Below are 12,528 nucleotides of genomic sequence, written 5' to 3'. Positions count from 1 at the left end.
CGATATACCTTTAACCCATCCCTATTTGGCCGCTCTGCACGTGTTGCAATTGTTTTCAAGTTGCACAAACAATGTCGAAGTTCTTATCCTATTACAACCTGTTCCCCATACCAGATCCCAATGAGTTTCTGGGATTGGCTTCTGACAAGGAAAAGGGCAACGTGGTGACCACATTGGCGCGCAATGTGGTAGTGGTTTTAAATGTGAGTTTTTCGCCGTTAAACAAAGTGAACTTATGTATTTAAAAAAAAAACAATTCCTTGCAGATCAGCACACAAAAGCAGTTGCTTAGTTGGTCCCTGCCTGAAAAGCTCTCCTCCAAGGTTATCTACGATCCCAGCAGCCAGAAATATGTGGGTGTCTTTGGAAACCACTCTCTGCGTCTTTGGGATGTGGACACCACAGATGTTGCCAAATGCAAAAGACTAAAGGTAAAGAAACCACGCATACCATTGATTATCTTTATTACCACTTTTTTTCATTTTTAGTTTCAAAAAAGCATAGCTCACTTAGTGGAAACCACCCAGGAGGCTTTGATTCTCTACAGCGATGGCGACTGCCAAACGCTCTCCCAAGCGCTGGCCTCTCGCAAGGATCAGAAGGAAGATACAGCTGAGCAACTGGCCTTGGCTGCCAGCAAGGTCCTTAGCAAACCTAAAGTGTACACTTTGGCCCAGGGCCAGCAGGTGCTGACCTACTTCGAGGAAACAAAAGCAACCGGCGAACTGCAGCTCATCCGGCTTTCCCTGACCACTGCCAACAGGCGGGAGTACCTCATCAAAAGGGAGGATGTACGGCTAACTGGCTATGCAGTCGTAGAAGGAGATGCAGCTCCTCAACTACTGACTATATGTAAGTGTGTGAGAAATACATTCAAAGTTTGTTTCCTATAGTCTTTTAGGTCTATTGTTTGTATATGTTACATTTTTAATTTTAATAATTAAAAAATGTTTTCCTTTAAGGGTCTGACAAACGAATCTTCATGCTAAACCTTACGGAGCGCACATCTGAGCGATCACCCGGACAGTTTGTATCGATGCTGGCCGAGCTGAATGTGGAGAGTAAGCTGTCAGTGCACGGAGTTTCTCGGAACTTTGCGGCCATTTATGGGGCCAACTACGGGCAGGAAGGAGCCTCGCTGTTGGTCTACAACACTCAGTTCAAGGTGGTCAATGCCAAGCAGTACTTCAAAGTGTACCTGGACTTCTCTCGCCTTTGGGCCGGCGATGAGCACATTCTGCTTGCCATGGGTCAGAATATAGCCGCTGTGCAATACAGAATGAACAGAGAGGTGCTGGTAGATATGCTTGGTTCACAGTTTAGCGACACTCACCTTAGTCCCATCGAACTGGATCACATTAACGAGGAGGAGCACCTGGAGTCGCTTATAAAGTTCGATGGAAGCACAAAGGCCTTCAACTACGGCGCTGTCAAATCCAAATTAAAGAAAAAGCTGCCCACTTTGGAGGTCCAAACGGCAGATGGCAGGGAGTTGGCTTACGATCCACCCGAGGTGGTGGACCAGGAGATAGACGAAATAATTAAGCATCATGTTCATGGAGAGGCTACTAGCTGTGAAAACGGATTGGAGGATGTGAGTGTCACTCTAATGACAAACTTCTTCGATTGGGGACCGAAGAACACAGCTGTACAGGCCTTGGTGCGACAATTGGAAAGGAGTGGAGCGGGCGAAGAAGAGATAATCGAAAAGATTCTTACCCTTTTCATCAAGACCGAGAATACCGAGCATGTGCTTATGTGCCTGCGACGTTATAGTAATGTCTCGGAGAGAATGCTAGCATGGTCGCTGCGTTTTGCTCTAGATAAAAGCATGAAACCCTCTGGTATCAACGGTGATGCCAAGGCTGAACCCATGGAGACCAATCAGACTAGCAACGAGCTACTAAATGCAGTTCTAGCCTGTAGTTTTGATACCAGCGGCATCGAGGTGCATTTGCGCCAGCGACTGGAGCTACCCCATGTGCTGTTCCTAATGAACCACTTGTACGAACTGGCCAATGATCCCAGAGCCGAGTTAGAGGAACGGCCTAATCGGAAATCCACGCTGATTCAAACAGAAGTCCAGGCTCTGCAATGGTTCGGCTGCCTTTTAACCTCCCACTTCACCCTGCTGAGCATCTCCAAGGACGAAGCTCTGCTCGAGACGCTCTCCAAATGGGCCAATCTTCTCTCCTTCTATGAGGACAGTTTGTTTGACTTAGCCAACTTGTTGCCACAGCTAGCAAATATTGTGGAAAGGCGTGAGATAAAACCCATTTACTCCACAACGTGGTATGGCGTCGAGGAGGTGGTACTGTACTAGAACGTAATTACTTTTGAGCTCTATTAAAACATTTTTTCTAAGTTATTAAGCCAAATAAACCTAGAATTTACTTAAAATTGTAGTGGTATTATTTTTAACTGAATAAGGGATATTATTCTTTTATCTGTTCATATCTAGCTATTTGGCTGAGTCAATTTGAACCAGAAAGCAAACGATATTTCTGTAGTGGTCCGATCATGGTCCTGAATTTAACAAAAATCAAAGTTTGCCAGGCAAAAAACCAGATTTTCTAAATACCACTTCTGATAGCGACTATTCCGGGAAACCATCTTCTACCAGTTTATTTTGAACCAACCTCTGCTTTCATTAAATAGTTTTAACTATATCGTTTTACTAAAATTACTGAGCCTGGCGCATAAAAAATTGGTTTAATATTTTTCTTTCTTCATTAGGTCTTTTCGAAAATGTCTTTTGATCAGATCCTGATCTGCAGAGCTTATGTATAAATATTTTACAAATGAATTAAAAGATTGTAGTACCCATTAAATGTTATCAATAATAATTATTGAATGTGTTGTGACTTTAATCATAATACATAATTTTAAAAAAGTTTTTGTTTTTGCCAAAAAGAGCGTTATGTATTCTTAATATACCGTGCCATCCATGCGTGTAAATACTTCATGAAAATTTAATGTAATTATGGTTTACAAGATAACATCAATCACTTTAAAAAGAAAAGGAAATGCAAGTAAAAAACAAGTGGCAGTTGAATAAGATTTAATGTCAAGCTAAGCTGAAATGTCATCTTGAAGTTTCGCGATAATACCCATGCAATGTCCACTTCAAGCCCGCAAAAACCACATCAAAGTGACCACAAAATATCTTGACCATTATCAAAACTGTACCAGCTGCCAGCCAGATTAAACCGAAAACTTTTCCATCAATTGCTAACGATGCGAACACATGCGACCGGAGCTTCAAGTCGCTCCTTGTCCTCTATAAGCATCTCAGTACACATAGAAGAACATAGTGTTCTCCTAACTTTTCATCATTACTTTTTAAACTTAGATATGAACAAAAATTTCCAACCCGCCGCTAAAGTAGAATGATGATGCCGATCAGAAATTAAACGGATATCAACTTCATTGGTTTTAAAATAAAATTCGACATAAAATGGAAAAATCGAAAATCTGCCAATAAAAAATTCAAATTTTCTGTTGTTTTTTAAGTAAACACAAGTCTTTCGTTTAACAAATTACTAAAGGAGTATAAAAAAAGGAAAATATCAATAAACAGGGTTAATACTTAATATTATACTTATAATTATGACCAGCAGGTAGGTTTTTTTTTTTTTGCTTTGGATTCTTCCTGGTTTTGGATTTTAGATTTGAACGCATAAGTCGAAATCAACAAAATTTGATGAACTTATTCACTAGGCTACTTACTATAAGTTACCTGTCTACTATTGTGTGTTGCGCTTTGTAATGTTTGCAACATGTGGTATTATTCAAGGCATGTTTCTGTTTTTAATCTGACTAGAACAATAATTTAATCTTTTCAAATGTATTTAAAAATTTGGACAATGAAATATGTTTTTCATTCATTATATATTTAAGGAATTCATGTTATGCAATATTATGAAAAGCAATTTAATTTCTTGCTGTGTAGCAACGACCCAGTGACAACCCACTTGGTCCAAGTCCACTGCCTCTTTACCACTTTCTCTGCACCTTTCTTTCGAATCAATCTCGACGCGAACGAACCACTTGAGTGCGATGACCAGCCAAAAAAAAGCTGAGGAAAATAATGAGCAAGTCAAGATGGGGACTTTGAAAACAGCTCCCCTCCACGGTTGATTTACTCGGGGATTTTGATTGCGTCGGGGGTCAGGGGTCAGGGGCCACGGCAGCATCGCTTTTTTATGGCATTAGAACCGCACGGTTATTCAAATTAAAGGCGACTTAAATGCACCGCACTGGGCATGCGTGCTTTTTGTTCTTGCAGCATTTCCCTGATTGTAAGCCGGAGATTTATCGCGTGCTGGATGGGAGAGGAGAGGTATAAAAACCTGCTTGTAACGTCATAAAATCGAGATAAATTATTTAATTTTCGATTTCCTAAAACCATTAAGCAGAGGCAGAAGAGCCCGACGCCTAGCTACCCCATAACCAAAAGCAAGTTGCCAAGTCATACCAGGAGACACAATCACAATCTGCTGGCCCTTATATAAAGACAGCACAAGTACATAAACAAGCCCATATATATATATATAATATATATGTGGCTGAACATAATGATGGTTCTTAGCCGATGCTGCGCCGCCTCTGCTGACCGTTGGCTGCTGCATCCACGGCGAAAGACGAAGGACATGGGCACCGACATACACACATGTTTGGGGTACATGCATACGCCTACCTGTGCGCAGGTAGCACGGTCAGTACCTCAGGTAAGCAACTCTTTGGCCCGGCAAACACTGCCGCAGATACGGCTACGGATACAGATACAGATACAGATGCGCGTTACTTGTTGCAAACAAACGTTAAGAGATGAGGGAACAGCACCACAAACAGGCTGCCCCTGCCCCATGCTGGGCACCACCGGCCACATTCAGCAGCGTCATGATCATCAGGGCCCAGGGACCAGGGACCAATGCCGACCGGACCGAACCGAACTGGACAGGGATTGGGCTCGAGATTGGTGCGCCTCTGATGGTCTGAGATGCAACATCCACCAGCATCAGGGCTGTAATCCAAGGAAAATCCCAGTTATGGCACTTTGCATTTCATTTATGCTGGTGTTTAAGAGACTAAAAGAAATAACAGAAATAATAATAATAGTAAATAATAGTAATAAAACGCAAATATAACTAAAAATACACAGTTTTATCGATGTGTATTTAATTTTTTTTTTAGCTCGGTGTTATAACTCTTTGAAAAAAGTCTTATCTAATAACTAAAAAATATATGACAGTAAATTATAAATATTCTGTATATCTAAGTGTATAACTAAATCTTTTGTGCAACACAAAAAAGGACTGAGAAACAATTTTTAACCTATTATAAAGGTTAAGAATTCAAAAATATCTAGTCTCTTATCTTTTCCAAATGATATCAGCCCCTTATTTCCTTTAAAAATGTTTATTACATTTTATTTCAAATTACACAAAATTAAAACTAAACTAAAAACTCCAATACAACGTTTAGCGGTTTTTGAATACCTAGATATTAAAAAGAAATAATATTATTTAAAAAACCTTAAATCGCCTTTAGTAAAATCAAATGTGCTGCGTGCCCATCCCTGGGCCAATTGCAGCTGCCTGTAAGCCGAGTCGAGTGACTTGCCACTTGGCTCTTGGCATCCTTAGTCCCTTCCCTTGAAATGTTACTCATTTTGGTTATTTTTTCTTACCCTACACTCACTCACACTCACGTACAGATGCAACATCTCTACAGTTGGGCCCACTCTTTCTTTTCGTATTCCCCTTTTTTGTTTTTTGATTTTTTTGAAACGACAAACCGGCCGGCATTATTTTTAGAATTTTCAGCCAAACTTGTTACCAAGCTGGGGCGAAACTGGCTTCGAGGCTGCAACAAAAAAAGAAAAAAAAGCAGCGACAGCAGCCAGCAAAAATGCAATGATCTTGTTCCCATTCCACGTCTTTTGTCTTTTGACTCCCCCCGTATAACCAAAAAGGTGACTTTGTCTCGGTCCCTCGACATACTACACGGCCATATAGCCGATCTGAGTATCTGGGTTTCTTTGTATCTGTGACTCCGCATTGTTACTGTTCTCTGACTTTTTAATGCCCGAAAACCCGAATGCTGCTCGAAAATTGTATCGATCTTGGCCATTTGCCGGTGGAGGTTCGGGTTCGGGTTCCAGCCACCTTTTGTGTTCTGTTTTTGGGCCGTACGCTTTGCTCTTTGGCTCTTTGGCTCTTCCTCTTCCACGCATCCAGCATCATCATGATCTCGGTGATCATTATAACGCCACTGCCGATGCCGATGCCGAACAGGGGGGTACAGTTTCGCTCCGAACTGAAAAGTTATCATTTTGATTCTCTCTTTTTTCAGAGGCTGCTGGTTTGGTGGGTTTCGCCGCGCGGTCGGTCGGTCGCTTTCTTTCGGGTTCGGCTGAGATTTGGATTCGAGTTCGGGCTTTGGTTAATTTATTTTTATTTTCATTTCATTAATTTGAGTTTTGCTTTTAATTGAACGTCGTTCTCCTTCTTGTTCTTGTTCTTGTTCTCGTTTGCGTTCGCGTTCGCCTCCCAATCAGATTATTGACTCTTTTGGGTCTCCTTCTCGTCGCCCCATTCGTTAGGCATAGTATATAGTATAGCTCTCTGTGCAGGAGATTATTCAAATTGGGTATAGACAGAGGCTTTGTCTAAGCCCAAACATGTTTGGTTTAATGAGTTTTATTAGTTCTGGCTCCGTCTCAATAGGGTTTTCGGACGGAGGGCCATTGGATATGCGTATTGTGTTGGAGGGGGGTAAATGGCTCCCACCCCAGGGGCTTGGCTCCGCTAGTTGGGCCAACTGGTTTCCATTGGATTATGCTTATTAACCTGGTCATTTGGAGATCTCGGACAATGGCCAACGCCGGGTCTGTGAATTGTGAAATGATCTGGAAACCGATAGTGACCAAAGTGAATGGGTTCTATGGCTTTGTGTTGGGCAACTTGTTCAAGCTTTTTAAGAGCTCAACCAGGTATTATGAAATCAATATTTAAAAGAGGAAGTTATCTTATCATTATCATTTCTCTTATCAGATTCTTTAAATATTTATTATTTTATTAATTTATAGCTCGATTTATTTATATAGTTTCAAGGTTGATAACTACCCTTCAGGCCTCATCTGATACTGTTAATTCCAAAACCATTTCGCCCTCCCACCAAATACGATGCCAAACATGCCCCTGAACAATTAATTACCCATCCGCCGATAAGATCACTGGCAAACTGTCGTCAGAAAGCTTCGGGCCCAGAACCTCACACTTTCCCACAATGGCCGCGACAGAAAGGCAAACAACACTTTTGACATATTTATATATCCATAACTGTGTGCGCAAAAAGTCAAATATTTTCTCTGCACGTTCCCAGCGGCGGAGGCAGAAAGGCGGCAAATGAGCAAACCCCAACTCATCTCACGTTTGCTTGGCAGGCAGACAAATCGGGAGGTCGCAACGTTGGCAAACAATGCAAATTTTCAACCCGAAACCACTGAGATGCAAGTGAAAGAGCGAGAGAGAGATAGAGATAGAGCAAGAGATGGAGAGGGGGATAGATGGGTGCGGGGGGACACCAACCTTCTCCTTGTCGCGTCATAATGTCAATAGGTTATGAGCAAGTTCGTTGCCTAAGTCTTTCGTTTTTGAATGTTAGCCGCAAAAGCCCCTAATCACTTAATCACTTTTTCCAGCGAAATTATCCGAGCGGTGGGCGAGATGCGAATAAAGCTAAAATATGTATGTCAGCCTCTGAATCAGTGGGGGCACTCGAGTCTCTGGCTTTGGCTTTGGCTTTCTAAATAAATTGCTCACCATATCCGCCAACAAAAAACGACATTTCAATCTCTGACTCACTGCAACGTTTGCTTATTTCCTTACTATTTCTGTCTGATTATTGCGGTTTTGCTTGTCTAAGACTTGAAATTCCTGCGCCTACCGATAAATAGCCCTCCCCCGAAAAAGTTCCAAAAATAAAAAACAGAAAAAAAAAACGAAACTCAAGCAATTTGATCTTTAAATTTAAGCACGTTTAAATCAAAAGAGCAACGGACACATCTACACATGGACATATCTCTCGCTTAAAAGCCACAAGCCTTGCGTGCCTGGGCCTTGTACATGAAATACATATTCCCGTATATACATACATATATTATATATCTATACATAGTCTTCAATCCCACACAGACAACAACAAAGAGTTTGAGGCCCCAACAGCCAGCTCCAGCAACAAAAACCACACGGATGACTTTGTGAAATTCGAAAGGCGGCAGCATTGCCTTCACCACTCTCCTCCCCTCCCCTCCCCTTCGGGTTCATGCAACTCACCTCCTTCACTTGGCCATTATGTACTTTAAATTTAAATTCAATTGACTTCTTTTATGATGGCAAACGGGCGTCGTCGGCCACGCCAAAAAAGTACAAGAAGAAATCAAGAAAAAATAAAATTAAACAAGGAGAAAAAACCGAAAAACGTGCCAAGGGAACTGCTCACGTAGCGCTCCAAAGGGGAGCGAGCACTCGGTCTTTTCTTCTGGAACAGTGGGGCAAACCCTGGATCGAGCTACGCCCCTGACTTTTGCCATTTGCCTGGCAACTTTAACGGCCATTTCTTTGCTGTTCGCTGTCGCTGTTGCCGCTGCTGTCGCTGTTGTTGTTGCTGTTGCTGCCACGCAGCAGCAGTACACTGGTAAAAATGGAACAACAAGTTATTTTTATGCTACTTGGTGTTTTGGCATAATAAGATGAATTCTTATTATTTCATTCGGCTTTAGTTCCTTTAAAGCTAACTTAAGATCGCACAGATGTTTAATATAAGATTGCTCAGGTTTCCCAATATTGTCAGCTAATGTGATAGCAACGTCTCTTAGTCAAAAATTGTGATCAGCATATAAAACTGATAACCAAAATATATCTTCCAGTGCAACAGCAACATCGCCAGCCAAAGCGATAGCCGTCGGCCTACCTTGGTAACGTATTTTTCGTCGTCGCTGTTGTTTTTCTGCCAGTTTGATCTTTGCCATAAAAGTGATTTTTTTATTCTTCGCTGGTTGTTGCGTGGCCATTGCGCTACACTTGATTGCGTGCTGTACGTGGGTTCCCAGCAGCAGTTGTTTGAAATGGGTAGTCTAAGGATGGGTCTTTAAAGTAAGACAGGATTTACCAGAAACGAGGGATGATCCGGGCAAGGATTGGTCATGCACTGAATGAAGATTATCTCGCTTGGCTCAAGTCTTTTGGGGATTAGAAAATCTTTTAAAACAGATGTCCCACAAAATTCTTAGAAATAGTCTATTCATTTTCATGAGAATTCAAACTCAAAAAGAAACGTTATAACAACATTTATTGTTACTTAACCAGACATTCTTCGTTTTTAATACACATGATCTTAAAAATGAAATAAATAATTAAAAATAAAAACCTCACTACTGAGAAACAAAAAACATTTGCTTTTAATATCCTTGACTAATTGAGCTTTTAAGTTGCATTAAAGTAATGGTGTGTATTTGTAAAACTTTATTAATCTATTTTATGCATTTTATATTATATTTCCACGCATTTTGTTTCCGTCCCAGAAGATTATATCAGTCCGCAAATGGATCCCTTTGCGGTATCCGTATCTAAGATCAGCTGTTAATTTTCACACTCCTCTTTATAGAGGAGTAAAATGCCAGGCTAAGTCAGATGGGCAACTTTTGCCCGACCTCTTAACTCTTGATCAAGTTTCTCTTGATATTTGCGGGCTTCTTTCATTTTATTTTTGGGTTTTTTGTCGTGTTTAATTTTTTGTGGCTTTTCGCGCTGTATTTTATATGTATTTTTTGGCAAAAGTCAACTTACCATACAACAAATTTGCCGAAGACAAACAAAAAACACAACCAGAAATCGTCCACTTTTATGTGTTTAACAGGGTTTCAGATTGGCTTTTTAATGGGTAATATCGGGGAGAACAGGGTGTTTAAAGAAATAAACAAAAAACTAGCTCTGCTGTGAAGAAATATTCACTTTATAAAAAGCGACCCGTATGAACAACTAAAATTAGAGTATTATTTAATTAAAACTTTACTTAATTTCCGCATTGAGTACTTGTTCACGTATAATTTTGAGTACTTTCCGCATTCGTTGCTTAAACCCAGATCAGCATATGGTATTCTTCAATCAGAAGACAAAGCTCCCTTTTACCTCACTTAGGTACTTAAAAGAGCCAACTTTTGGAACAGCTCACCCTGTATTTGCCCATCGCAATGGCAGCTTTTATAATTTCAGCTTTCGTGCAATATAATTTTGAGCATTTTTCACCCGCATTGTTGAAATCTAAAATCAATAGCCTTAGCCACAGCCGCATAGACAATCGTTAGGCAACGTCTTTCAGCCATCTATAGGTCTATACTCTATAGCGTAAGGTAGTGTGTACCATACACCTTACCGAAACAGCACGCACACCATCGCACGGAGAGAGGCCCACTCGCACGCACACTGGCACACAGACTCACCTGGACAGGCTTTGTACTTGTCTCTTACCTGTGCTGCCTGGCTGCCTGTGTGCCTCTCATTTGGCGGGAAATCATGGGTCGGCACTCGCAGCCAGCAGGGCAAAAACAAAAACCCGAAAATCAGGTAACTACGCTGCCGGCGTCGCAGTCGGCGCAGCAGGTAAGCGATCGGATCAGCGGCACACCAACGCAAGGCGGCTCACACCGACGAGGTACGAGGTACCTGGGGCAGGTCTTATGTACAATACGAGTGTAGCTGCGCCGACGTCGGCGTCGGACGTCGGACGTCTCAAGAAGCTGATCTGGAGCTCGTTTGTCGCATTTTTACCAAAACTGAATTTAGTTTAGAAGCGTTTGGCGGCGTTGAAGGTGTGTGCTAGAGCAAAAAATCCGGTGCCAGAGCCAAAATCTTGACAAAATCTCAAATCTTTGGAGACCAGAGCCGCACTTGGCTCCTTCCTCGAGAATGCCAGGCCGAGTTAAAACAAACCAGTGCAGTTTCACAGTCAGTTTCACAGTCAGTTTCAGTGCCCGATTCAGTTCGAAATCCACGGAGATCGCGCCACCACCGAATCAACACACAACTCAATTTTTAGCCTCAGTTCGCCGTTTTTCCAACTCCAAGATATCTGGGTATGTCATTTGCATTCGCAGCTGTTTGATATAACCCCACAGGCACACACGCACACACTACACCCATACACACACACTTACAGACAGCCGCGATTATATAGAAGGTACGTATAGTAGATCGTGAGCAAATTCTTTAGACATCCGGCTCTATAAGAGCGACACACGCTTCCAGAATTTTCAATAGCGCTATCGCCATCTACCTCATCTCATATGCACAGACAACTCTTGATTTTCTGGCTTCGGCCTAAGAAAACGTGTTTCGGGGCTGTTCGAAATCGATTTGGTAATCAGTTTCCTATATATGCGCAGATCTGCGATCTAGGCCTAGGCGAGTCTCCACTTTCGGCTCTTTTATAGCTCCAATCAGCGGCGGCATCTCATTCAACCCATTTGAATATGCTGATCCATCGGAACCCCTTTGTCCCGCGAGTTCGCGTGATGTGCGATCTGTTCTTGGAACTGTTTGAGTACGACTTGCGGTCAGCGGCTAGGCGTCAACTCGATCCGAGTGTATCTCTATATTTGGCGTGGACGTTATGTTGATTCTGTAATTCACGTCATCGGCTTAGTCGAGAGATTCGTTCGAGTCGGACGGGGATGTGTTTGCCCAGGGAGACCCATTTCATAGGTGTGCTGACTACAAGTGCAAATTAACCTTAATAGCATATTTGAAGAGATTTCAATAAAGTCTCCCCCGTTGATTTATTACCCATAGAATCAGTAACTAAGTGGATCTTTATACTGCACATTGCTTTCAACTCAAGCTTTGCTTAAACAGTGGGAAATCTCACACTTAGTTTGTAATATGCAGTGCTTTTCATTTAGGATTGGCCGGTTGAAATCCTTTAGAGTGTGCAGAACACGAATCCCCACAAGCACAGCATTTTACTTTTGTATTCGGCTGTGTTCTATCTGAACTGATCCTACAAAAGCAATAATTCAGACTATCCCGAACTAAAGTATCAGAGTGCTGCAATTAATCAATTACTATTGTTTAAAATTCTTTGAAATATATTAAGAATGCAACTGCTGACTTTCCCCGGAAGCAGAGACCTTAGCTAACCAGTATTAGCTTTTCCGAGGCGTTGTGCAAACTGATTGTAGCACCCTCCATTAGGCCAGTTAGCCTTTCATCTGGATCTAGACCTGCGGCCCACAGACTTTGAATGTTTTCGAAAAGTTTCTCGCCTGCCCACCGAGTGGATTCAGTGCCCGTACTACTTGAGCCTACTGCCCCCGGAATGGATCGTAAGTGGCTGGCTGGCTGGCTGGCTACTGTCGTCACACAATATCCATTGCACAATTCGAGGCAGGCGAACAAAATGCTGAAGTGGAGTGGAGTGGAGTGAAGTAAAGTGAAGTAAGACATTCAGAAAATTCGCCTGGCT

General features: G+C 42.0%; 1 protein-coding gene across 1 annotated transcript; it reads left to right on the top strand.

Annotated features, from left to right (window-relative positions):
• The first annotated feature begins 6 nt into the window (after window positions 1–6).
• Window positions 7–2,400, top strand: LOC108088843. The gene is made up of 4 exons (XM_017186817.1): window positions 7–203; window positions 267–431; window positions 489–852; window positions 963–2,400. The coding sequence occupies exons 1-4, from the start codon at window positions 72–74 to the stop codon at window positions 2,321–2,323; spliced, it is 2,022 nt and encodes a 673-aa protein (XP_017042306.1). The 5' UTR covers window positions 7–71; the 3' UTR covers window positions 2,324–2,400.
• Window positions 2,401–12,528: the final 10,128 nt, after the last annotated feature.

This window comes from Drosophila ficusphila, unplaced genomic scaffold (assembly GCF_018152265.1).
Source record: "Drosophila ficusphila isolate 14025-0441.05 unplaced genomic scaffold, ASM1815226v1 contig_106, whole genome shotgun sequence".
Taxonomy (NCBI): domain Eukaryota; kingdom Metazoa; phylum Arthropoda; class Insecta; order Diptera; family Drosophilidae; genus Drosophila; species Drosophila ficusphila.
The sequence above is the reverse complement of the archived record's forward strand: the minus strand, read 5'-3'. Positions and strand labels throughout refer to the sequence as shown.